General features: G+C 40.4%; 2 protein-coding genes across 3 annotated transcripts in view; one reads left to right on the plus strand and one right to left on the minus strand.

The window, feature by feature from the left end:
* b3galt1b (UDP-Gal:betaGlcNAc beta 1,3-galactosyltransferase, polypeptide 1b) overlaps positions 1-6,115 on the plus strand; it is a 60,655-nt gene extending 54,540 nt beyond the window's left edge. The window contains exon 2 of the mRNA XM_051958518.1: positions 3,470-6,115. Within this exon, the coding sequence (XP_051814478.1) occupies positions 3,705-4,691 (987 nt within the window). The 5' untranslated portion in view covers positions 3,470-3,704 and the 3' untranslated portion in view covers positions 4,692-6,115. The remainder of the gene's footprint in view (positions 1-3,469) is intronic.
* Positions 6,116-7,631: 1,516 nt separating this feature from the next.
* Positions 7,632-24,327, minus strand: part of stk39 (serine threonine kinase 39) — a 29,153-nt gene continuing 12,457 nt past the window's right edge. For both annotated transcript variants that reach the window (XM_022213535.2, XM_022213536.2), the window contains 8 exons: positions 22,465-22,587; positions 21,666-21,695; positions 21,172-21,228; positions 20,372-20,433; positions 14,953-15,005; positions 14,692-14,760; positions 14,427-14,491; positions 7,632-9,147 (listed from right to left, as the gene is read on the minus strand). In XM_022213535.2, the coding sequence (XP_022069227.1) occupies positions 9,073-9,147; positions 14,427-14,491; positions 14,692-14,760; positions 14,953-15,005; positions 20,372-20,433; positions 21,172-21,228; positions 21,666-21,695; positions 22,465-22,587 (534 nt within the window). In that variant the 3' untranslated portion in view covers positions 7,632-9,072. The remainder of the gene's footprint in view (positions 9,148-14,426; positions 14,492-14,691; positions 14,761-14,952; positions 15,006-20,371; positions 20,434-21,171; positions 21,229-21,665; positions 21,696-22,464; positions 22,588-24,327) is intronic.

Consider the following 24,327-nt stretch of genomic DNA (forward strand, 5'->3'; position numbering starts at 1 on the left):
CAGAGCAACACGGGAATCAGGCAGATTCATCCTCTAAGGTCCACAAAAGACCCAGCATTTCACAGCAATCCATGAAAAAGTTAAGATGTTTCAGTGTGGACCCAAAAGTTGAAGCAATAACCAGCCAAATCTTTACCTCAAAGGCAGAAAAACACTAGAGACATGCTGCTAACATGAGATCTTAAAGCTACATATGCCATGCACCTCAAATTTTAAATGCTGAGATGCTTTATGAATGTGATCTGATGAACAATATTAACGTAATGTGGTGCTCTGTCATAGCATTCTTAATAAATAACTCAAGTGGTGCAGTTACTTTTACAATCCGCTGTACGACAATAAAAGCCCGAATCATTTACTCCATTTTACTCTGATTCTATTTAAAACCCCCAACCTGAATAGCAGCTTCTCTCCAGGTCTTTATTTTACCACTCTACCTATTTGAAGGCAAACACTGCTGCAGAAACTGTTGCTCAGTGCGGCGGCAGCAGAGCAGAAAGCATATAATTACTCCAGGTCTCATTAAGATTGTTAAGATTAGACTGTTGCACACAATCCAACCTGAACATAATCAGGTTCAACATCTCCCCGTCTGTCCCCTTTTCAGCCTTTTTTACTGCGTGTCCTTCCATTTTAAGATGGATGCATGTGGCCACCTGGTTCAGAGGCAAACCGCTCCCTTCATATTTCTTTATCTCGCCTCCAAAGTGATGCACAATCATCATTACCACAGAGGTTAGCGATTTATCATTGGGTCTGGTAAGAATACGCGACAGAACTGAGGCCATCTCTTTCTAATTTCTTCAAGCCACGACTTGTCAGTACCTGAATCATTGCTGTTCACGGAGATACGAAGTTACTCTGTTTTGCTTACGCACTCAGCATCTTCGGTTCGCTCCAAAGTAATTAATGATTCGCATTCACGTGTATTAAAATGCACTTTATACTGCATCAGTCAGGGACAAACATTGTATTTAATCTGCTGCTGCTGCTGTGTAGGAGAGCAGCTTAGAAATGTTTGTTCTGAAGAGCCACTGGAGGTTGGCAGCTAAAAAAACTGTCACATAAACATTGCCTCAGTTCTGTCTCATAAATATTTTTCCTTCCAGCCTGGCAAGTGAGAATTCACAGTGACAATGTGGGACTCGGTGTCGAACATGTGTACATGCACATACGCCTCGTTTGTGTGTACATTTTTTGCTTTTCGCCGCGTTATTAACCCCAGAGCAAACAAAAATCACTGCCACCGTTACACTGTCTTCACTCTACCTGACCCCTCCTCTGGTATTTCAATATATTGACATCTCTGTGTATTTCTTGCGTCTGAGTAAACTGTTGTTAAAGGCAACAGTTGTTTGCTTCTCTAAATCCTGTGAGATCCAACGGTAATTTCACAAGAGGAGGAGAAGTCTGATACTGTGAGAAAATGCGCTCAGCATAAGAGTTTTGCTGGGAGACTCTAGGGAAAGGGGTTCAGTACAAAATAAACTGAGAAGAAACAATATTTTGTAAGACAGACTCACAGTGATAATCTGAATTCTCAAACGGAGACCAAACAAACCGAAGAAATGAAGTCTTAGCACAAGATAAGACACATATTTATCAGAGTCTACAGGCTGAAAGTTTCAGTAGTAATTTGTGCCGCAGATTACTTTCAAAGTATGTGTTCTTTGTTGCTAACAGTGTGTCTTTTAGTCCTTTTGTATACAGTATATCCTGCAGGTAATATGCACTCTGTTGTTAAATGGGATCCCAATCATGTCATTATGGCTACATTTGTGTGCTCTGCTGCTCTCCTGCTTTGAAGACACGTATAGGACTTTTTATTGCATTACGGTCATTCCCGTGTGAAGTGCATCATCTGATCTTCCCAGAGCGAAAGAAAGCAAGCGAGAAAAAGAAGTCGAGCGAGAGCTTCAAAAGCCAGGAAACATGATCTACATATTAACGTGTGCTGTAGGTGCTCAGCCACCTGTGGGAAAAAAGCGCAGCCGAACGCCATTACAGTGTCCATCCTGCAGAATGACTGCTCAGAAAAGAAAAAAAAAGACAGCTGTAACAGGCAGACGGCGAGGCAGTGCAACACCGAACAAATCAGGGAGGAAAGATGAAAAAAAAACATCCCAGGGGAGAGGCTTATCATGCCACAGTGTTCCCTTTGTGCCACCATATCACGCTGTCATGCAGAATGCTGCCAACCCCACAGCTCTTTTCAGCCACAGAACAAGACAGTTTGTAAAGCTTTTTTTTTCCTGCTTTTGGTTAGAGTTTAAAAGGGCATTTGTCTACTCTTGTGAAATGTCAACCTGTGCACCAGGATCATGTACTGAATGTTGAAAATGTTGTGATCTACGTTACAGGATCTGTAACTCGGTTATACGTGGGGACGAGGGTTACGATTTGATTAGAAATGTTGATTCGCTCAGGGACAGAAATGATTCAGTTCACAGTAATAAAATCGGTGAAATGCGCTGTTATTGATGGGGATTTTCACTTGTGGCTACATAGTAAGACTTAAAAAGCAGTGGGATGTAACTCAATAAATTTTCACCCACATACTGTACTTCTGTGCAAAATTTAAAGTTTTTCCATTTTGTTCCACTCGATACTACAAATGATCAACTTTAATTACTAATTCAGAAGAATATGAATTATGTTGACGAACTATAATAATCTAGGGCTGTAGTACTACACACAATGCTTTTTAAAAACTTTTAATACTTACTAGTCATCTTTCCTTGAGTATTTTAAAGTGCAGGATCAATACTTTTACTAAAATGAAACATCTTAATACTTTATTTATAAGGCTCTGATAAATTCAGCGGTACGACATCTTTCTGTCGCACCTGTGTTTTCCCAGTTTTTTAAATAAAAAAAGCACTTTATTATTATCAGATCATAGCTGCTAAATATTCCTTATTGTTTATAATTTACCCAAGAGCGAAATCAAAATGAAATTAAAAATGTGAAAATCATAATATCATCACGGAGGACATTTGGCTCATCAAACCTGTAACACAAAATCCTCACAATGTGTGTTGTCACTGAATAATAACTACATTTTATCAACAAATAAATAATACAAATGTGTTTGACAGTGAGTCATTTTGTTCTAGATAATGGATAATACGCAATTTGTGTTTTTTAGGTGTTGATTTCGTCGGAGTCCTTTCCTTTCCCCGCTTCAGCTAGAGATTGATTTATGCAGATTTTGTGCTAATTTATTATATGAATATGTGACAGTCAAGCAGCTTTTCCTCATTTGTTTGACTTGTTGCTGTTGTTGCTTGAAGCAAAGTCTGCTCTGCTGGGTTTATTCATATTTGAATTGCCACTGCTGAGTTCATTGGATTTGGAAAAAAAAAAAAAAACAATCTCATGATTTATTTAAAAAAATATTCTTTTTTTTTGAGAGGGCTGTATTTTTTTTTATACTGATGTACTATTTCTCCCTCTCTGTCTTTTTCAGATGTAAATGGAGAAGCAGCAGTGTCACCAAGAGGAACTGGACATCCATACAGTTATAAAGAGCTCTGCATTAAAACGCAAACAGCATCTCTTCTCTCTAAAGTAATCCATTACTGACAATTAATGTCAAACTGCACGCTGGAGCAGCTTAATGCTGCCTCACTGGGTGAAACATCACTAATGGAAAGAAAGCCTTATAAGATTGCACTCATCAAAATACACTTAAATGCAGCATAATGCCTTCAAAAGTGTCATGTTTATACCTTTTGACAGTGGTCTGCTGGGCGAGCGCTCTGTGGTACTTGAGTATTTCTCGCCCAACGTCCACGTATGTCGGCCACATGTCTGTGCCTATACGGAAGACTGTGAAACCTCAGAAAAACATCACCTTCACCAACATCCGCACCCGCCCCCTCAACCCACACGCCTTTGAGTTTATGATCAACGAGCCGAAGAAGTGCGAAAGCGTCACGCCCTTCCTGGTCATCCTCATCAGCAGCAACCACAAGGAGTTCGATGCGCGTCAGGCCATCCGGGAGACCTGGGGGGACGAGAGCACCTTCGGCGACATCCGCATCCTCACAATCTTTCTGCTGGGCAGGAACACGGACGCCGTGCTGAACCAGATGGTGGAGCAGGAGAGTCAGATCTTCCATGACATTGTAGTGGAGAACTTTATCGATTCCTATCACAATCTCACCCTCAAGACCATGATGGGCATGCGCTGGGTGGCCACCTTCTGCCCCAAAGCGCAGTACGTCATGAAGACAGACAGCGACATCTTCGTCAACATGGACAATCTGATCTACAAGCTCCTGAAGCCCACCACCAAGCCGAGGAGGAGATATTTCACCGGCTACGTGATCAACGGCGGTCCCATCAGGGACATGCGCAGCAAGTGGTACATGCCCAGAGACCTGTATCCTGACAGTAAATACCCACCTTTCTGCTCAGGCACCGGCTACGTGTTCTCAGCAGATGTAGCTGAGCTCATCTACAAGACTTCACTACACACAAGACTGTTGCACCTGGAGGATGTGTATGTGGGACTGTGTTTGCGTAAGCTGGGTATACATCCTTATCAGAACAGTGGTTTTAATCACTGGAAAATGGCCTACAGTCTGTGCAGATACAGGAGGGTTATCACTGTCCACCAGATCTCCCCCGAGGAGATGCACCGCATTTGGAATGACATGTCCAGCAAGAAGCACTTGAGATGTTAGAGGGACATGAAGACCACCGAACGACGACTTAATTCTTTTTCTTTTTTAGCCTTTTTCTCCATTGCAAACGCTATCACGCACCGAATAATGTAAAGAAGAAAAAAAAAAGACTGTGAGGGCTGCTGCAAGTCTCTATCTCATGACAGATGTTCTCATTAATATCCATCTACTATTTTTGCTGATTACACCTCATGATTGTTAATGAGTGCATGAGGCTTGTGAAGCGTGTATTCTCATGCACAGGTAAAATGCGGTGTTGTTATTGAAAGTACTTCTGTTCTTATATTCCAGGCTCTTCTTTATAGGCATTAAATCAATCGTCGGTAGAGACAGCCTGTCGTTCAGATGAGTTCAGTTCAAGCCCTCACACTCACAACCTTTCGTTCTGCTAAAGTGTCCTTGAGCAAGACACTAAATCTCTACCAGCTCCATGGCTGCTGACTCAGCAGGAGCACCAGCCAGAAGAGAAGAATGTGTACGAATCAATAGAGTATTAAATTACTATACTACATCCTTATATTATACATTTTTAATCATATTATTTACAAATGAAAGTTCCTGAACAATGAGAATGCAAATATAACTGCAATCACAAAACAAACCGGGTCGTTTGTTGACATAAAATCTGCATCTGCGCACATGCTGCTCTCTGCTTCCTCCATCTTTTAAACGAACGACTGAAAGAAAAAAAAAAGCCGCAGAATATTATCAGTGTCTCCTAACTGCACCTAAGTTACAAAGATAATTTGGCGCCTTATGAATCGGTAATTTTCCAAAAGAGAATTACACGGGCTAGATGGTAGCGTTAGTTATGACAAAGCCACACAGCGAAACTCACTGGTTGCTCTTTTGTTATGAATTTGCCTGCTGTTTTTGTTTACAGATTGTCATCATTTCACTGCCTCTACTCTCCGAAAGAGCCGTGTGTATATTTTGGTTTTTAGATGCGTTTTCTTGTTTTCCCACTCTGACATTTTCATACTTGAGGTAATTATGTGTCTCAGCTACCAGCTTCTCATTACCGCAGCTGCTGCTCTTGGTTATGTATGTTGTACATCAGCAGCTATTTCAGCTCATCAACTCCTCCACACATCAAGAGAAACACAGTATCATGTTGTGCGAGTATCAGTTTAATTGTAGCTACGGCCGTTACAGACTGGATGTATTATCATACGTATCTGGCATATCAGTGACCATCATGGAAGCACTGCTACTGACTTCATGGAAAATGTTTATGTTTCTCGAAAGATGTGGCTTTTGTGGCCAAATTTCCTTTTCTTTCTTTTTTTTCCAGAATTTTTGTAGTATTATAAGCTAATGTGACATTTACTGTGAAAGCATCTATCCCACAAGGGGTTGTTGTTATATATTGTGTTTTTATATTAAAAAACAAATACTTGAATAATTAAAGCTCTATTACTGCATTTGTTTGTCACTTTCTTCCAGTTTCAACCATAGAATGTATATATAGTGGACGTAGCATCTGGCTCCAGAATTGAAGCCAACCCGGAAGTGTCAAAAACTTGCAATATCCTGCCGTCCACTAGGGTTGGCTCCAAAAAGCTTTTTCTCCATAGACCCCAATTCATTTTTGGAGAAAATAAAATTTGATAGACTGATTTTCTACAGCTCAGGATTTTTTTAGTTAGTTTTCATGGTCAAAATGAGAGATCATGTGGCCGATCTTAAAATAAATCAATACTGAATTTTAAATAAATCGTTAAAGTTGGCGGAGCCAGGGGGCGTGGCTATACTTGATGGACAGCAACAGAAGCCTCTGCGGTAAAACGTGGGTGGGATAAGAGAGTCCTCAGCCAATCCTGCCCCTAGTTGCTCTCCGGTCCAGTCTGTTTGATGACGCTTTTTACGTCACTGGCTCCAAAAAATCCAAAACGGCGACCAGGAAGTAGCAAAATCCGGGCTTCATTTTCTCGGTGTTGAAACCAACGGGTGGCGTCACGGTTAGTTTACGCCTGGTTTCAACAGTCATGGGGTGCTGCCATAAAGATTCATCTGCAATTATTTAGCTATGTAATGTAAACTTGTGTGCCATTTCCTCAGCAAAAATAGTTTTGGCGGCAAATATGAAGCTAAATGTTAAATAGTATAAAGTTGTGTGTAAATAAATAGAGAAAACTATTCATTTTCTATGCATGCAGTAAGCATTAAAGTTTATTAAAATCCTTCACCAGAAAACGATTAAACCCCAAAAACCTCATTTGTGTGTAATAAAATGATATATTTAGAAGGTTTTCCATGAAAATAAAGGTTGAGATGCAGCTCTTATGCAGCTCAAGCACACCAGCTCACCAACAGACCGTAAAAATACTCCAGGCTACACTATAGTGAGTTGTAATATTGTAGTACTTCAGTCATATATGTTCCAAGCTGAATTTAATTCTGAAAAAGAAGAATGATACAGAAAGGCCACACACAAGTCGACAGGATTAGTTCTTTAGCTTTTTTGCATATGAAACCCTGGACATTTAAATCTGTACTTTTGTCATCGGTTCACTGCAGTTTCATGGTGAAAATGCTGAGTTGTGGGTTGGTCGGCTTCTTTGGCTCACAAAATGTCTTCCAGCATTTAAAAAAACACCATATGGACAACATTCAACTCCACTAAATGGGGTCTTTAACATGAGCTACCATAAGCTCCTCGTCTAACCGGATCACACGAGGCTGTAGCAACAAAAGCTTGCTGTGTGAAATTGTGCATGCTTGTATTGACTTTGAGTTAAATTTTCTATTTCGAAAATTTAAAAAAATGTGTAATTTGAAGGCCTTGCTGGTGAAATAACGATCCCAGTGCGAATTATGCAGTAAAAAACAAAAACATTCTCATTATTATCAAGCATTAAATGAAGTTTAAGAGGTGCCTGAGGTAATTACTACAGACTAATCTAGTTATGTATAAATATATATTAAGACACTGGACGGTTTTTAAATAATAGCAATTCTTTATTTGTTGCTCCTCATCAGAAATTTGACATCAGCTGATTACAGAGAGGGAACAGGGGTAATATGCTGAAATGGTACACATACTGTACATAGAAAACACAATAAATTACTTCATAAAATAAAGAATTTAGTAGAAGTTAATATTTGAACACCTCAATAGCTAAAAAATAATTTAGAGCTACTGGACTTGTTTGGACAAACAAATGGCTCGTCGCCCTTTCAGTAGTTGCCGTTTTGGTTTCATCCTCAGACGCATTGTCATACAGTACGTTTTAGTAACTGCCATATTTTTGGGAACAGAAAGTTTCGTAGTGCAGCAGGACAGAGTAAGAAAATGAAACTGTTGCGGTTTTGTCGACTAGCCTGCCATCTGAAAACGCATCAACCAGAACAGATTACACCACTGCAGGTTCTGTTATGTTTTATTTGTCTGACGACAAAAGCACTCAAATTAACTTGTCTCCAGGGGCTAAGCATCTGCTTGTCGGGCGCACACACTCAGCCCAAAAGTGCATTTCAGTTTGCCTCATTAAGTCAAGATACTTCACTTGAATTGTGTCATTGCTGGACTAATACATCGGTGAAATGGTAATCAGCAGGCTCTGGTCTTTGTGTGGTCTCACTCGTTGACTACTTTCTTAGGCACAGAAAAATGAACAAGGCACCTCTAGCATTTTGAAGCGTTAACACTGTCGAGAGCAGCAAATTATACACAGTAGCATCCAGGTCTCTCTTTTTTTTTAACTGCACACTAAAGCAAATGGGTCCCTTCTTGGTAATATGAAACAAGCCTTGACATGGAAATACAATTCATTCTATTCTTAGACATTCATTATGTTCTTATGAAAATGTGCTTTTCCCCATAAATGAACTAAATCTTACATTCTGACACAGACCTCAGGGAAACTTCACAAATGAGTGGGTTTGTGAGATGTGAGTCAAAGCAAATTTGTTTTCACTGTGGCAACAAAACAGCGTGGGGGGGGGGAACTCATTTCAATAAATAATGAGAGCTTTGCTGAACACAGAGGTAATGTGATGTAAAACAAAAATGAGTAAATAAATAAAACATTCAAAGCTACATCGTAATCACCTTCTTTCACCACCTGAGTACATCTTTAGGTTTCCTGGGCTGCATCCTGATCCCGGTCTGTGCGCTGGGCGGTGGAATGTCGTTAAGGATAAAGGTCGGGGGGACAGTGAGGAGGGATTTTTGCGCTAAGGAGGTGCAGGAAGGGGCGGTGGCGGAGCTTGGGCCTCAGGGAAGGTGAAAAGAAGTGAGGAAGGGGGAGTGAGGAGTGAGTTTTCAGGGAGGGATTTTTTTGGGGGAACATATTGCAGGAAGTGGTGGTTGTGTTCCTCAGTCTGTCTGCCCTGAACTGTCTGCCCCGTCTCACCTGCTTCAGGCATGAAGAGAGCATCAGCTAACACTCAGCTGCGCAAAGCCGATCAACTTCACCGCATCAGGAATCTCCGTGTCATCACAGCCGGAAGCCTGCAGGAGGAGGAAGACAGCGAGAGGATCACTCACATCTCCATCAACAGAACCAGGCAGCCGAAAAATCTAAAGTTTCATATTTCGCTAAATCAGATTTCAAAAGATGAAAGGAGCAACAAAAATGGGACAATTCTCTGCTGTTCTCAACCAGAACTTCAGTTTATTTCAATTAAATAATAAAACTGTGATTCGGTTTCAGCTCGGCTACTGTGCACTGAGGTTAAAAATACATTCAATTTGAAGATGATCCTTTTTCTCTCCTCATTTTTATTGCGAAGCTTAAACTTGTGCTTCTGGCTGACATCCAAAACTCATTTATTCTACTTTTCATATGCTTATATGTAGAGACTTTTGAGCCATTTGAAGAGAGTTACGACAAGCTGCAAAGGCGACAGTGACACTGTCTATCACCTCAAGTTGACAAATCAAACTTGCTGCCAATTATAAATCAAGCAATAATGGGGCAAAGTTGGTTTGGGTGTTTCTGGTGCTTCCAAGACAAATCATAACGGTACATGCTAACAGCAGGTTTTTACTACTGCATCTGAAAATGGCACAAATTTCAAAACAGCAAACTGTTAGGCCATAAAGCTAAAACTGTAAGCAAAGAGTGTCACGGGGAACTGCAGAATAGTGTGATAAATCACCGTTCCTTCACGACCTGCTACCTCTTTTTACATTATGCCTCAGTTATATGATCAACTGATCATACTGACTACAGCTTGTGCACATGTTGATTCCAATGATATAAAGGCAGTGGATATGAAGGAGGGATTCATGTGTGTTGGTCACATCTGGCCAGTACCTAATCTGTTTTCAGTGAGGTGGTATTATTGCCAGAGCTCCACTATAATATCAGATTAGAGCAGCTGTTGTTGCGATATGATCAAATGAGAAAACAAAAAGTTTAGATTACTTGCATCTTCACCTCTTCGCAGTTTGTACACAATAAAAACGCATGCCGTATTTAACATATATGAGCTACAGTATATGACTGAAAGCTATTGGAGATATGCTGTTATTCTGTGATTTACTGTCTGGTGCTGTTTTTCAAGGTTTGGGCTACTTCCAATTAAGGTAAACCACGAAGCTACAGCCTACAATTATTCTTTAATAGTGTTTTCAACTTTGAGGTAACAGTTTAGGAAAGGTTATTTCCTGTTGTAACATGGCAGTGTCCTTGAGGTAATTAAGAAATGCTTTTCAGAGTTTGATGTGAAAGAACTTGACTGACCTGCTCTGACATTACCCCCATGCAACCCTTTAAAGATGAATCGTAATGCTGATTGCAACCCGAGCCTTATCACCCCAGCATCAATGGCTGACCTTAGCGATGCTCTTGTGGCTAAATTGGATGAAATCCCTGCAGTCCATCGATTTTGGAATAAGATGATTAACACAGACGAACTAGACGCTCCCTCCGACAAAGCACGGTTTATTTCATTCCCAGCACCTCGTCTCACCTCAATTTTTAGGTTAGATGCTGTTCACGGAGGCAATATTACAAAGAATGAGCATTTAGATTTCTCTGACTGCAAATGAGGGAGTCATTTTTTTCTTTGGCTATCCTCAGGAAAAGCTGGAGTATGAATGGGTGGTTTAACACCTGCTGGCCACCACAATTCACGCCTTATCTGGGAGAGACACTCCAACACTCTGGGGGTCTGAGAGCTCTGCAGTTGTCTAATCAACATGGAGGCACTGCTATTAAAACAGGTCAGTTTTTGTGAGCTCAGAGTCTATGGTGATCTCTCGTTCAGTTCAGTCATAAAGCTGCTATAGTGCCACCCACATCATAAATTGTCAGCATAAAGTGTTATGAATTGTTCCCCTCACGAGGGTAATTATTCTCAGTCCCTGGGTTTTGAGACGCTGCCCTCGTAACTCTTCGTTTAGAAAGGGAGAGTTGAACCGCAGTGAGGACTTCACATTGCCTGCAGTGGAGCAGAGTTAACATATGGAAATAAAGCATGCCCATATATCTGCATGCCATGTCCCACTCTGCCTTCACTCTGACTCTCCAGAGATTCATCCACCTGCAGCACTTCTAGCTGCTGATAAGGTAAACAGCAGAAAGGTCGCTCTGTAAAACACTGTGACCTTAAGTGCAGATGTTGTTTACCAACAACTACATAAAGGTCAGTAAAATATAATTTACATATTTTTGTCAATGCCAGAGGGATTGACATTATTTCTGTCCTTATCACGTTCTAATAGGTCATGCAGCATAAAGGTGGCTTCCTAATAGCACATATGCAACATCCAGAGTGTCTTTTTCTGTCCTTTCCTCTCCTGATTGCAAACGATGGGACAAAGTGTGTCTGTATTCGAAATGAGTGATCCAAAGGTAAACTGTGGTGACCATAAATAAGTAAACCAGCAGTTTCAATTGTGATTTAACACGGCACAATGCTGAGTGAAACCAACAGAAAGAAAACACTGCTGCTGTTGGTTGAAAATTGTGTTTGACCCACAGGTTTTTGTTCATGCTGGAGATGAAAACTGTCAGACTTCTTCGTGTCTCCACGGACAAATTTTACAGAAAGCACAAAGGAAAGCTCTGCAGCCAGTATTCTTCTAATGCAGAGTTATTTAGGCCATGTGTTGAGTGTCCAGACTTGTTACACAAGTACAACAGTATTTTACTGAAAAATATACAATGAATTGGGTTGGAAAAAGTGATTTGAGTGAGGATCTGTCTTTAAAAAATGTAATTTGGGCATAACATAATGTAGTTATTCATGTTAAAGGTTACCAGCATTCAGTGGCTAGTTTGATTGGACAAAAATGAAAGAGCAGATATTTTGTACATTATAGGTTTATTTAGTAATTTTAGGGTCTACTAGAATATGTTGACATGTTTTTTTAATGTTCAAAAGATTCATTGTTTTTCTTATACTGTACATTACTCCTTTTCCCCTCTGTCTGAAATAATCTCTTTTAGCTCCTGCATCTTTCACACTGAGCTCCTAAAAAATCTGAGTCTTTTATGAGGGCTTCGCACAGTAGGTGCAAGCCATATGTTTTTACGAATGTATTACATTATAATGTAAACAGACAACAGAAGAAAAACCTGGACTTTAAATGTAGTGTTTCAGGGAGGTATGGTGCAGTGTTTCCTGTGTTTTCCTGACTTCGTAGATTTGCCTTTTAAATAGACAAAAACCATTGGAGAAAAAAACCCCAAAAATCTAATATGGCTTTTTTTAAAATATGAAACCAGACAACAACAAAAAAACATTATGAACTATATTTTTGAATTTGAACCTACAATGTCTAATATTTAGTTTTAATGCTACGATACATTTATGTAGAACTGTTCAGTATCATAGTGTTTATACACTGCTCAAAAAAATTAAAGGAACACTTTGAAAATACATCATATTTCAATACAGGGAAAAACAAACTGGATATTAGCATTGATATGGACTGGATAATGTGTTAGGAATGAAAAGTGCCACATGTTTGATGGAAATTAAAATTATCAACCCCCCAGGAGGGCTAAATTCAAGACACCCCAAAATCAAAGTGAAAAACTGATGTGGCAGGCTAGTCCATCTTGCTAAAATTCATTGGTAGCAACTCAAAATGGTATTCAGTAGTTTGTATGGCCTCCATGTGCCTGTATGCATGACTGACGATGTCGGAACAAGCTCTGAATGAGACGACAGATGGTGTCCTGGGGTATCTCCTCCCAGAACTGGACCAGGGCATCGCTGAGCTCCTGGACAGTCTGAGGAGCAACCTGATGGTGTCGGATGGAACAAAACATAATGTTCCAAAGGTTTTCTATTGGATTCAGGTCAGGTGAGCATGGGGGCCAGCTAATGGTATCAGTTCCTTCATCCTCCAGGAACTGCATGAGTTCTCTTACCACATAAGACTGGCCATTGTCGTGCACCAGAAGGAATCCAGGACCACTGCACTAATGTAGGGTCTGACAATGGGTCAAAGGATTTCATCCTGATACCTAAAGGTAGTCAGAATGCCATTGTCCAGCCTGTAGAGGTCTGTGCATCCCTCCATGGATATGCCTCCCCACACCATCACTGACCCACCACCAAACCGGTTATGCTGAACAATGTTACAGGCAGCATAACGTTCTCCACGGCTTCTCCAGACCCTTTCATGCCTGTCACATGTGCTCAGGGTGAACCTGCTCTCATCTGTGAAAAGCACAGGGCACCAGTGGTGGATTTGCAAATTACTGTGTTCTATGGCAAATGCCAGCCGAGCTCCACGGTGCCGGTCAGCGAGCACAGCGGGCACTAGATGACGCTGGGTCCTCAGACCACTCTCATTACATCTCTTTCTGATTGTTTGGTCAGAGACATTCACACCAGTGGTCTGCTGGAGGTCATTTTGTAGAGCTATTGCAGTGCTCATCCTGTTCCTCCTTGCACAAAGGAGCAGATACCTGTCCTGCTGAGGACCTTCAACAGTCCTGTCAAGCTCTCCCAGACTAACTGCCTGTCTCCTGGAATCTCCTCCATGTGCTTGAGAATGTGCTGGGAGACACAGCAAACCTTCTGGCAATGGCACGCATTGATGTGCCATCCTGGAGGAGTTGGACTGTCTGTGGAACCTCTGTAGGGTCCAGGTATCACCTCATGCTACCAGTAGTGACTCTGACCCTAGCCAAATGCAAAACTAGTGAAAAACAGTCTGAAAACATTAGGAAGGAAAAAAATGTCAGTGGCCTTCACCTGTAAACTCATTCCTGTTTTGCGGGTTGTCTCATTGTTACCCCTCTAGTGCAACTGTTGTTAATTTTATGAAAACCAAAGCAGCTGAAACTGACTAAAAAGCCCCTCAGTTACTTACTTGACCAGATCAGTATCCCACATGTTTGACTGATTTGATGCAATACTTAGATAAAAAAGTGTTCCTTTAATTTTTTTGAGCAGTGTATAATTTAAGCATACTGGGTTTAGTTTATGTCATCTAAATGAAATTTATCTTTGGAATTTCTATTCTTGTAATACTTGAAAAATACAAATATTGCTATCTCATATTTACTTGTGTCTGTCGTGTCAGCCCTCCAGTCTACTCCACTCCATCACTCCTACCCCTTCTCCTAAAATAATTCTTTGTGCCATCGACAGAAAAACCCTTAGCGACAGACGCCGGTTCGTGCTGTTTGTGGCCTTTCTACTAACTCCGGCTCTCACATTCCTCAGCAAACCTTTCATCAACAAGCTGTTCAGGGCTGGACACTGTCGGGCATGACAAACCCATGGCGCCTGCCGTCAGTCATCAATCATGTGGAAACTCACCAGCTTAAAGGTCAACACTTTGTAGGTAGTTGGGTCATCTACAATCTTTTGAAGGTTAGCAGCAACTGTAATGGAAAGGGCATATGAGAATAACAATGTTGAAATAATGTCAAAGACATTTTTACACTATGCAGAGAAAAAATTAAGGCTCAATAAGGTACTGTGAGTCTCTGACAGTAGCTTACCTAGTAACACTGTAATGTGGTTTATAGTAAATGGCTTTATGTTTTCAAGCATTATGAGGATAAAAAAAGTATAACATTACCAATTACAACATCGTGCCCATTGACCAGACCAGCCGAGAACAGTTCCTGGGAAACGCCGTCAGCAGTGTCTTGTGAAGGAATAACAAGACAAATATTGGGCCTGCAACATTCCACTTAGCAGGTAATTGCGTTAGATACCGAATTAGATGCTGTCCAGAGCACAGTGCCATTATCCATTACACACACGGCAACTCATACAGTGAGAAATGTTATCACGAGGGAAATAACATATTCCAAATTAATTTAGGCTGAGCTCTTACCTCGCCCCGGAGTGAATTCAAACCGAATGTCATTCAGCTCCTTTCTGGAGTTCCTGAAAGAAGAGACAAGTGGGTGTGATTACACACGTAGCAACTGAAATGGCAGATTTAACTTTGTTGTTGAGACCTGACAGAGCTACAGATCATGGCGGAGTGCAGAGATGAAATACTCCTGTGAGCTAAGAGAGGTGATGACAAGGTTTAGGGGGGAATTTCCTCCTAAGTTTTGAGAGCAGACAGTTCAGGACTTTCTCTGCAGGACCAGCAGTGTCTTCAAAAACCACAAGAATGCCAACTCATGATACAACCACATCCTCCACAGCAGTGCACTGAAACACCAAGCAGGAAGATATGGAATAACTCATCCTAACGTCACACCCTGCTATGAGGTGAAAACATAACTTCTACAACTCAGACCCTGACACACACATTCATCACTTTCCCACCTTCCAGTGCCACACAGTCCATCACCAAGAACATTAACTCATCAGGACTCTTTCTTATTTGGACCTGCAACGCAAGAAGAAGCCTCTGCAGGGTCACAAATAAGCTGTCATGCTGTTATTCTGACCCACTGCGTCTCAGGTAACAGTTATTTCATCTGTCTATCAGGTTTCTCATACCATCTCAGAAATAGATCAGAAATTCTTCCATTCGTTCGTTTCGTAGCCATGCAGCTTTGTGTACTGTCTTCTTTTTCAAGCTTCAACATTTTACTTTCATGTCTTTGTTTGCTTCTGTAATGCATCTCCATCATGTAAACAGCTCAGACCTATTCTCTCATACAATATTGAGATTATTGATGGGGCTGGCACACTAATAATACTTCAAAAGCAACACGTATCATACCTCTGATTAGCTAGCCGAAAGGGTTACTTGCGAACATTATACAAATTCTCACAAGAATTAGCTCTGTGGACAAATGTAGCATGGATATCTGCAGCTGTGAACAGCTAGTTTTACTGCACTGACAAACTACATCCTTCAGCCTCTGTGCAGCATCGGCTTGCATTCATTTGCATCACATGCATTAGAAATCTGTCTTCAAAATGTGTTTGTGACAGGGGAGTAGCTGTTTTCTGGTCAAGGCAGGACCTGACAGTGCTGCCCCCAAAAACACTGTCGGTCGAGGAAGATTAATTTGTTTTGTCGTCTAGTTATATAAATCATCCAGCGAGCCCACAACCCTAATTTTAAATGAGATTAGAGCCATAAGTCAACACACACACAAACCAAAGACATATCTGTAATGAGTTTGTTAGCAGCAAGCCCACATGAAACGGTGGGAATGAGGATTTACTATCATTCAGCCGTGAGTCGACCGGACTTGTTTTAATTTCAGACATTTTGCACTTGAGAAGAAAAAAAAATTCTGGTGGAGCAGATGGATGTAAACAACGTCTCTTTTCCCAGCAGTGGAAGCAGAGTGTGTCCATTGCCAAGCCTGATGAGGCAACATGTATGTCGGATGATCATAACTGCCCAAATTAAGTGTGCCTCAAAATCTGCCTCCTCTGTAGAAAAACCCACAGAGACTGTTTGGAAAACATTCTGTCAGACTGCAGCACAAACGTTTGGGATTAGCCATGTATAGAAGACCGTGTTATCAGTGCCTTTCCGAATACTCGCTCAAGGATTTAATGATTCCACAGTTGACCAACACTAAAACGGCTGCTTCAGCCACCAAAACCCTTTTTGAAAACTGTGAGCTCAGTTGCGTACATGAGACGACTGTATTACTGTGCTGAACAACTGCAAATTTAGTACCCTTTTTTCTGGAAGAAAGAAAGCATAATAACGTGGACAGACTGCTTCCCCACTAATAAAAAATTGTCTGTGATTTTAGTTAATGTCTTAAAAACATTTAAAACATAATGGAGTGGAAACTTCAATGCAATTAATTAAAATGATTCCAGTGTTTGTCAGTGCAGTCCAGCATTGTTGGCTGTCACTGGCATTACTGATTGTGGAGCCAACTGGAATTTTTAGATAAGAAAATGCAAATATGATACACACTATGTGGCCAACAAACAGACATCCTGTGGTGTGAAGAGGAGATAGGTATATTTTACATTTTCACACAGACAGGCTTTCTGATTTGTTTAGTTAAAGGACCTGGCACTTAGTACAAGCTTGCAGAGAATCCACGGTCAGAACTGAACAAAGACAAGTAACCAAAGCTCACATTTTAACCCAAAGAGCACATAATTGACAAAGAAGAGCAGTTCAGGGTCTTTTTTTAAGATGAATTTTAGATTTTCACCAGAAAACAAAATACAAAATACTTGAAAAACGGCTCTTCAGGGACTTAAACCAAACTAAACTGTGTAACACTGTGGCCTTGTCTTCAAGTTAGTTTGGTGGGGCTGCTGAACTTTAAAAATTACGTGTCTAAAGAAAAACATATTACTCAAATGTGGAGAGTCTAGTCTCAACCCTTAACTTACTGCTTCATTAATTTATTTTGGAAATTGAGTTATTTTCACTGTAGCTCGTACAAAAAAACTCCCTATTTTCCCATATATTAGCTTATTGTAATACTCCTGAATCTATGCATTACAGTTAAAAGATCAATCATTTATTAAATAAAGCTGTCTGAAAAATTGTGAAAAAGCCTGTCGCAGTTTTGCAGGCCTAAGTGATATCTTCATATTGCTTGTTCTGTTTGACCAACAGCCTAAAACTCGAAAATCAAAAATCTGCTCTGAGTTTGAGATGCCTATTTTATGGCTTCTTCTCTTAAAAAACACAACTGACAAGAAGTTCCGGGAGATACAGGCACATACACAAGATCATTGCTTCTCTGACATTCAAATTCAGAATTTGTCAACCTGCAGCTACCTTTATAAACAAGAGACTTTGGAAAACACAAAGAAATGTCACCTCTTGACATAAACTTCTCAGTGAAATCAGTTTGCATGTGTCCTATTTTGGGTATTCAAGCTCCAATGACATTGCACCAAACTGCCAAGCATTGTGTGCATTTCCCCTTTAAACTGCTGACATTGCTATTCTCAGGGGCTCTCAGTGCCTGTGTACACAAAAAAAAGATGTGTGAGTTCCAAGCAAAATGTTGAAAATAATCCAATCAGGCTGCTGCTGTTCCCCGTCCCTGCAACTGAGGGGATCGTATTACCATAAACTCATGCTAATAAGCTGTAACTCACTTCTCAGTTGAGAAAGGAGACCAATTAGTTGTTTATTTTTCGTCTCTCCACTGCAATTACTTATAGGCATTTACTATTTTAAAGTTCTTAAACTTTTACAAGCTGCCTTAGATTTTAACATTAAATCACTGCCATGATTATTTTGTTGTTTTTTAGCCAGTTTATCTCTTAATTTAGAATAATAATGCACTCGTGACAGGAGTCAATAAGTTCCACTTTAGAAAAAAGAAAGAAAATAATCTTCTTGACATTGAGGAATAACAAGAAACTGCTTGATTATTCACCGAAGCCAGTGGATTTGTTTGTGACTCAGATTCACAAACTTGCTTTGACTGGTTTCAAGCAGACTAAGAACCACTTTCATTAATAATGACCTTGAGTTGTTAGTCATATTACAAGAAGCAGTAAGTAAAACCTCACCGATAACTCCTGTTTAACAGCCAAAAAAGGCAATCAAGAAAGCCACATATTTCAGCTTCACATTAATATTGCAAATAAAACCTTTATTTCATCATCCTACTTTAATACACTGCTTCTTATGCAGCCTCATACTATTTGGAAAAGCCATAAATATCTCTCATTCTGCCCCCACAACACAGGAGCACAGCCAAAGAAAATCCCGAAATATGAGCACAGCCTCTCATCTTTTAAAACCCCCTGTGCTGATTCACTTTAAAACACGCCAGCCAAAATCTTCTCAAAAAGTCAAAGTTCTCTTAAAGCAGCATCTCGACAGTCGGAATCAAACTGCTATGAATCTCTTTGTATTCCAAAATTCACATTTAAAAGACGATGATTCTAAGTCAGCTAATGTCTGCTGTTCCGATACCAATAAAATTGTTGATTGCATCAGAAAATACATTTTCAACAGGTATCTTAAAATTTGTTTCCAGTATAATATTCAAGTCAACAGTTTTTCTTGTATTTTAAGGAATAAAAAGCATAATACACATATCTTATCATTGACACATGAGCACATTGAAGAAGACAGTACAGTATAAGGTCTGTTGGGGCATAAAACAGCTACTCAAGCCCTTGTATTTCTGAATAAAAACATGTCAAGCTTTTGGACTTATATCTAAGAGGGTATCCGTCACACGTCTGCATCTCTAATACAATAATTCTCGCTGACAAACCATAAAAGTGACCTGACAGCCTAATGCCATGATCACATTTAACACAGTGAAAGTGTTATCCTGTGGAAAACTATTTTTTGCATGACTCTGTGTTGACACATTTTTACAAGCTTGCTCAGTATTTTTACATGTAATAAGAGCTGCAATAAAAGCTTACAACCAGATATAATCTGAGTGTAAGCCAGAAAATCCACAGTTCGAACAAACATCATGTACAAACTGTGAAACTACAAAACAGAAAAGGCCAAAACAATCAAAGCACAGCACATTTCATTTCATCAGAGGCTTACAATAATGAGTTTTTACCAGTAAACAGTTAGTCACCACCTGTTGCATCCCCATCACTGTTTTGTTAGTAAGCACAGAATAAAATGGTTTTCTGTGCTATGTTCAATGCCTGGGGGGAGACCTTCAGATGTCTATTCAAGCAAGACTGTGCTCAGCAACTGGCTCATCAGGGAGCTACAGGCGGACTTTGTGTCCAAAAATGCACAGTTGGGTGTCTGTTGCTGCTTCCTGTCTCTCTAGTTCTATTTCTGTGTTTTTGCATTCTCAATAAAAAACAAAGAAATGCTAAAAAAATATATGACAAAACAGCAAAAAAATAAAAAAAGCAAAACAAGCATCTACCTTCAATTCTCTTATTACACATGTTGGCACTGAATTTAGTTGTTTCATAACAGGAGGTATCAACATTGATCGTTCTGTGGCTGAATCATAGGCCTCCAATTTGTCATGTTCATAAACAGCAGTGGCCTGCATAATGCAGCAAGAAGAGTGTGGTGCTGCGAGTGCAAACAGTCTATGGGAGGAAAGCAGATTGTGGAGCACAGCAAGAGAGGCAATGATGTGTAACACTCCTCCCTACAACTCGACCAGTAATAAAGTGAGATGAAGGGATCTGCGGTAAGACCAGTTCATGTCTGAAGCAGACAAAGATCATTAGGGGCTATTAGTAGCCTAGTTTGGACAAAGTAAAGGGAGGACAAATCCAAAAACCTGCTCTGTATCTCTGTTTTCACTGCTTGTTGAAAAAAAGAAGATTCAGAATTAGTTTGTGGACCTGCGTATGTGTGTGATGCAGAAAATGATCTGTGAAAAAATCACAAGTCTCACCTCAGCCGTAGTACCATGTTCACGGCACCTTGAATAAACGGTGTGTCCTCATATGGTTCGACCTGCGTGAGAGAATATCTGGTGATGAAGCAGTGTACATTCTGCACTAAGACGACACACAAAGCACGTACTGCAGGGCATGAGGCTCAGGCAGCAGCAAGATGAACATAAAGTCAGAATAAACCTGAAGTGTGTGTGGCAGTGACTGCATGCTCAGGCAACGTGGCTCATTTTTACTGAAAAATGTCTTCCATCTAATGCAGCTGTAGGGAAAGTTGTAAGGGAAGAAAAAAGGAACAATACATAAAGGTGTATTGTGTGAGGGTCTATCAGGGTTATCAATATCATATTACAAATGGGCTTTTATGTGGCAGAGAATGGATATTATGGATAAGAAATGACTGCTGAGTAGCTGTCAAAGTTAATTCCTGACTGGGACACAAGACTACACCTCAAACTGCTTTGGCTCATTTCCAAAATGACAATAGCCTTAGAAAATGGGTTACAATGGCAGTGAGTCTTCAGATGAGATACACCCAGCCACTGAGCCGGCACTGTCAGGCAGACAGCCATTTACTCTGAGTTATTACAGCTGAGAGCATCCCTCCAGGAGACCGGCATTCTCACATGTACACACACGCGCGCACACATAAATATACGCCCACCGACACACGTGCGCAAACAGACACGCATATGTAAAGCGCGCACGAGCTGAGATGTACACAAGCACACACAGGCAATCACTGTGGCATCAAGGTCATTGAATCATGACAAATTAGTGCTGCTGCTGAATCCCTCACCTGGGGATGCTGAATAGACAAGCCTTCAATAGGGACATTGTTGGCATTCTCCTCATTCTAGGAGGAACAAAATGAGAGGCATAATTGTGCAAATGCTATTACATCCTTGGTAAATATCAAATCACAGCTCATCCTATAAAGACAACAGAGGAGAGTCAATTCAAAACAATCAATGAGGAGCAATTTGCCGGCTTTGTCAGACTGTTTAAAACAGCTTCTTGGTTGTTTTGATGAAACTGCATTAAAATGTGTGCAGTGAAATAAGCATTTATAATTGACTTCAGGATTCTTACACAAACATCTGCTGAAGTAGGCCAGTTAATTGCATTTCCAGAAATGCCGCTCAGCCAAGTTATCAAACTGTACAGCAGCAGACAGGATATGGCCTGTTTGTCTGTTACAACTTGCCTCTTCAGCGAATACAAATAGATATTTAGAATTTGAATGTCATATGGCATGTTAAAGTTGGTTTAAAAGAAGAATAGCTAACTTACATCTTTGGCCTCATCTTTGACCCTTCGTGACTGGAGGGAAAAAAATCAAACACATTTACATGTTCAATGTTCAGGCATACTGCAGTAATAATGTTTTCTATTTTCTTTTTTCATTTGATCAAAGAACAAACCATCTGTAATGCAAAGATCTTATACATTTTTCATATTTCATCCCCTTATGTATATTTTGTCTATCACTTCATCTGTCTGTGAAACACTGAAATATATCTTTGCAAAAATACAGTACAACTGCTGAAAAGTAACAAGCCTGAGATCAATAAAAGGAAACAGAAAACACATCTTTGTGGAAAAAAAACACTACCAGCAACAATCTATATCTCAAATCATTACTGTTGGTAGAGCATTATTTATTGCATCACACACTGAAGCTGTGCATCTTTATCAAATGGCTCTTTGATCATAGTTGTCAACTTCCTCCTGCCTCACATCCTTACAGCTATCTTCCAGCTCATTACAGCGACCTCATGACAGGCTCTCTCGGAGATAAGCCATCTGCTATCCAAAAAACTAACCGATTGGGGAGGGAAGGAGTGCACAGTGTCTAAGACAGAAGGGAAGTTGCATAACGGTTTGATCTATGGGTTAGACATGGCATGCAACACCTTAATGACTCCAACTCTGAATTTCCATGCACAAGGTGTAGTTTTGACACAGTGACATCTTATTCTAAATAAAGTATATTTAATGGTGTGTTGTGAAACTTTTTACTGAGGAACATAAATGGTAAATGTGAAAAAGCACACACTGCTGACGCGTGGCTTTGTGGCGTCTCACCTACCCTGCCCTGATTCACTGCTGCCTTGCCCTCCTCGCTGCCCTCGTCCAGTTCGTCATCGCTCCACTCCCATTCTCCATCCTCTGTCTTGTGCAAGTGGCCACTGGAGCCTGGGACTCTCCTCACCTGCAACACAACACGTAACCAGGATATTCAATGTAAGGGAAATTATTTGTAGGCTTTTCATTTGCAAATGTAGGAATGGGTGACAAATGAACGGAAACCGCAACATTAAGTGTCTTAGTGAGGTTTTGGGCAACAATGTGCTTCCATTTACAGCTTCAAAGCTCCTTGACATCGATTCTCAGAGTCTCTGAAAATCTAATGGAAGCATCAAACACCATTCTTCCAAGAGATAGTCTTTTGCCTGGTGTTTTGATAATGACAGTGGAAGGTCTGTCAAATACATGGGTCCAAATACCATAAAGGTGCATGAGATTCACATATTTTCTTACCCATCAATCCATTCAGTGACCCCTTGTGCCCTGTGGAAGGTGGTCATCCTGGAAGAGACCACTCCCAGCAGGACAGAAGTATTTTATCATAGGATAAAGTCGATTACTCAGACTAACTTTGTACTGACTTGTGACCATTCCTTCTTAGGGGACAAGTGGTGTCAAACCATGAAAGCAAAAATAGCCCCAAAGCACACCAGAGTCACCAGATTCCCTCACTATAAGGTGCAGGGGTTCAGCTTTTTCCTTTAATTTGTCACCCAATTTTCTTTTATATGCATTGTGCTTTACCCATGATTCCAGTAGGTTTTACAGGGCAGCTCAAAGTTTGTTGAGCATTGGACTCAAAGTGATTTACTTATCCTGGATGCACGTTTGTGACATGAAAGATGAAAAGTACTTGTACAAGGCTCCAGAGTGTGACTATTTTAATCAGAAACATTCTTGTTGGTTGCACCGGTGCACCTGACAGGTCTGTCTGTGTCCGTGGACAACCTGCCCAAGTAGATAATCAGTGATCATTTCAACTTAAATGTGACATTACAACACCTTACTTTCCCTCGTTGTGGAGACCAGAGGCTTCTCTGTTCACAGCCTAATAGCAGCCATGTTTTACAAGTTGCTGAAATATTAGTAGATTGTAGCATCTACCAGCAACCTGCATGCACAGTGTTTTCGAAATATTTAATTTTAGTGTAAATAAACTCTCCCCCTCTTAACTGCATGAGTCTCTGCACGCACATCGGTCACGCTGTGCCACCCACCACTGCAAATAGATACTTAACCTGTGGGAAATATGTGAGAAATGATGAAACACCCAACTTTACACATTGCATTAAATGCAGCCGAAGCATAGCTGGGAGAGATTGCTGTCGACGTTCTGAATTTAAAAAAGCACAAAGTCTCCAAGAAGCTGATCCTGTGTTGTGATGTATAGTGTAGCTCCACCTCTCTGCATTACCAGGCAGCGGCAAACCAGTCAGAAGTTACAACAAAATTTAGCATTGCTTATTATGTAGAAGGGAAAAGCAACCATTTACTAACTTTAAGTCCCAGATCCCACTTATGAGAAAGAACGGGTTACATATACAAAACATTTAGTTCCACCTTTATTCCTATAAAAAAAATTTGCAGAATGTATTTTTAAAAAATTAATGTGTGTGGAAACTGGTACGAATGCTTAAGATGTGTTATTCAGTGCCAAAAGGCGCAGTGGACATTTTTTAGTGAACCTAAAGTATGTCTTGGTGCACCTAAATGAAAAAGTTGGGCACACCAGTACAACCAATAAAAAGCTAGCCTGGAGTCCACTTGTACAAATCCACATTAAAATTACATATTTGGTACAAAGATACACTATAGCCTAAAGTATAAAGTGCTATCTTTTTATAGCAATTTACTGTAAAAACAA

Source organism: Acanthochromis polyacanthus, chromosome 14 (genome assembly GCF_021347895.1).
Source record: "Acanthochromis polyacanthus isolate Apoly-LR-REF ecotype Palm Island chromosome 14, KAUST_Apoly_ChrSc, whole genome shotgun sequence".
Classification (NCBI taxonomy): Eukaryota; Metazoa; Chordata; class Actinopteri; family Pomacentridae; genus Acanthochromis; species Acanthochromis polyacanthus.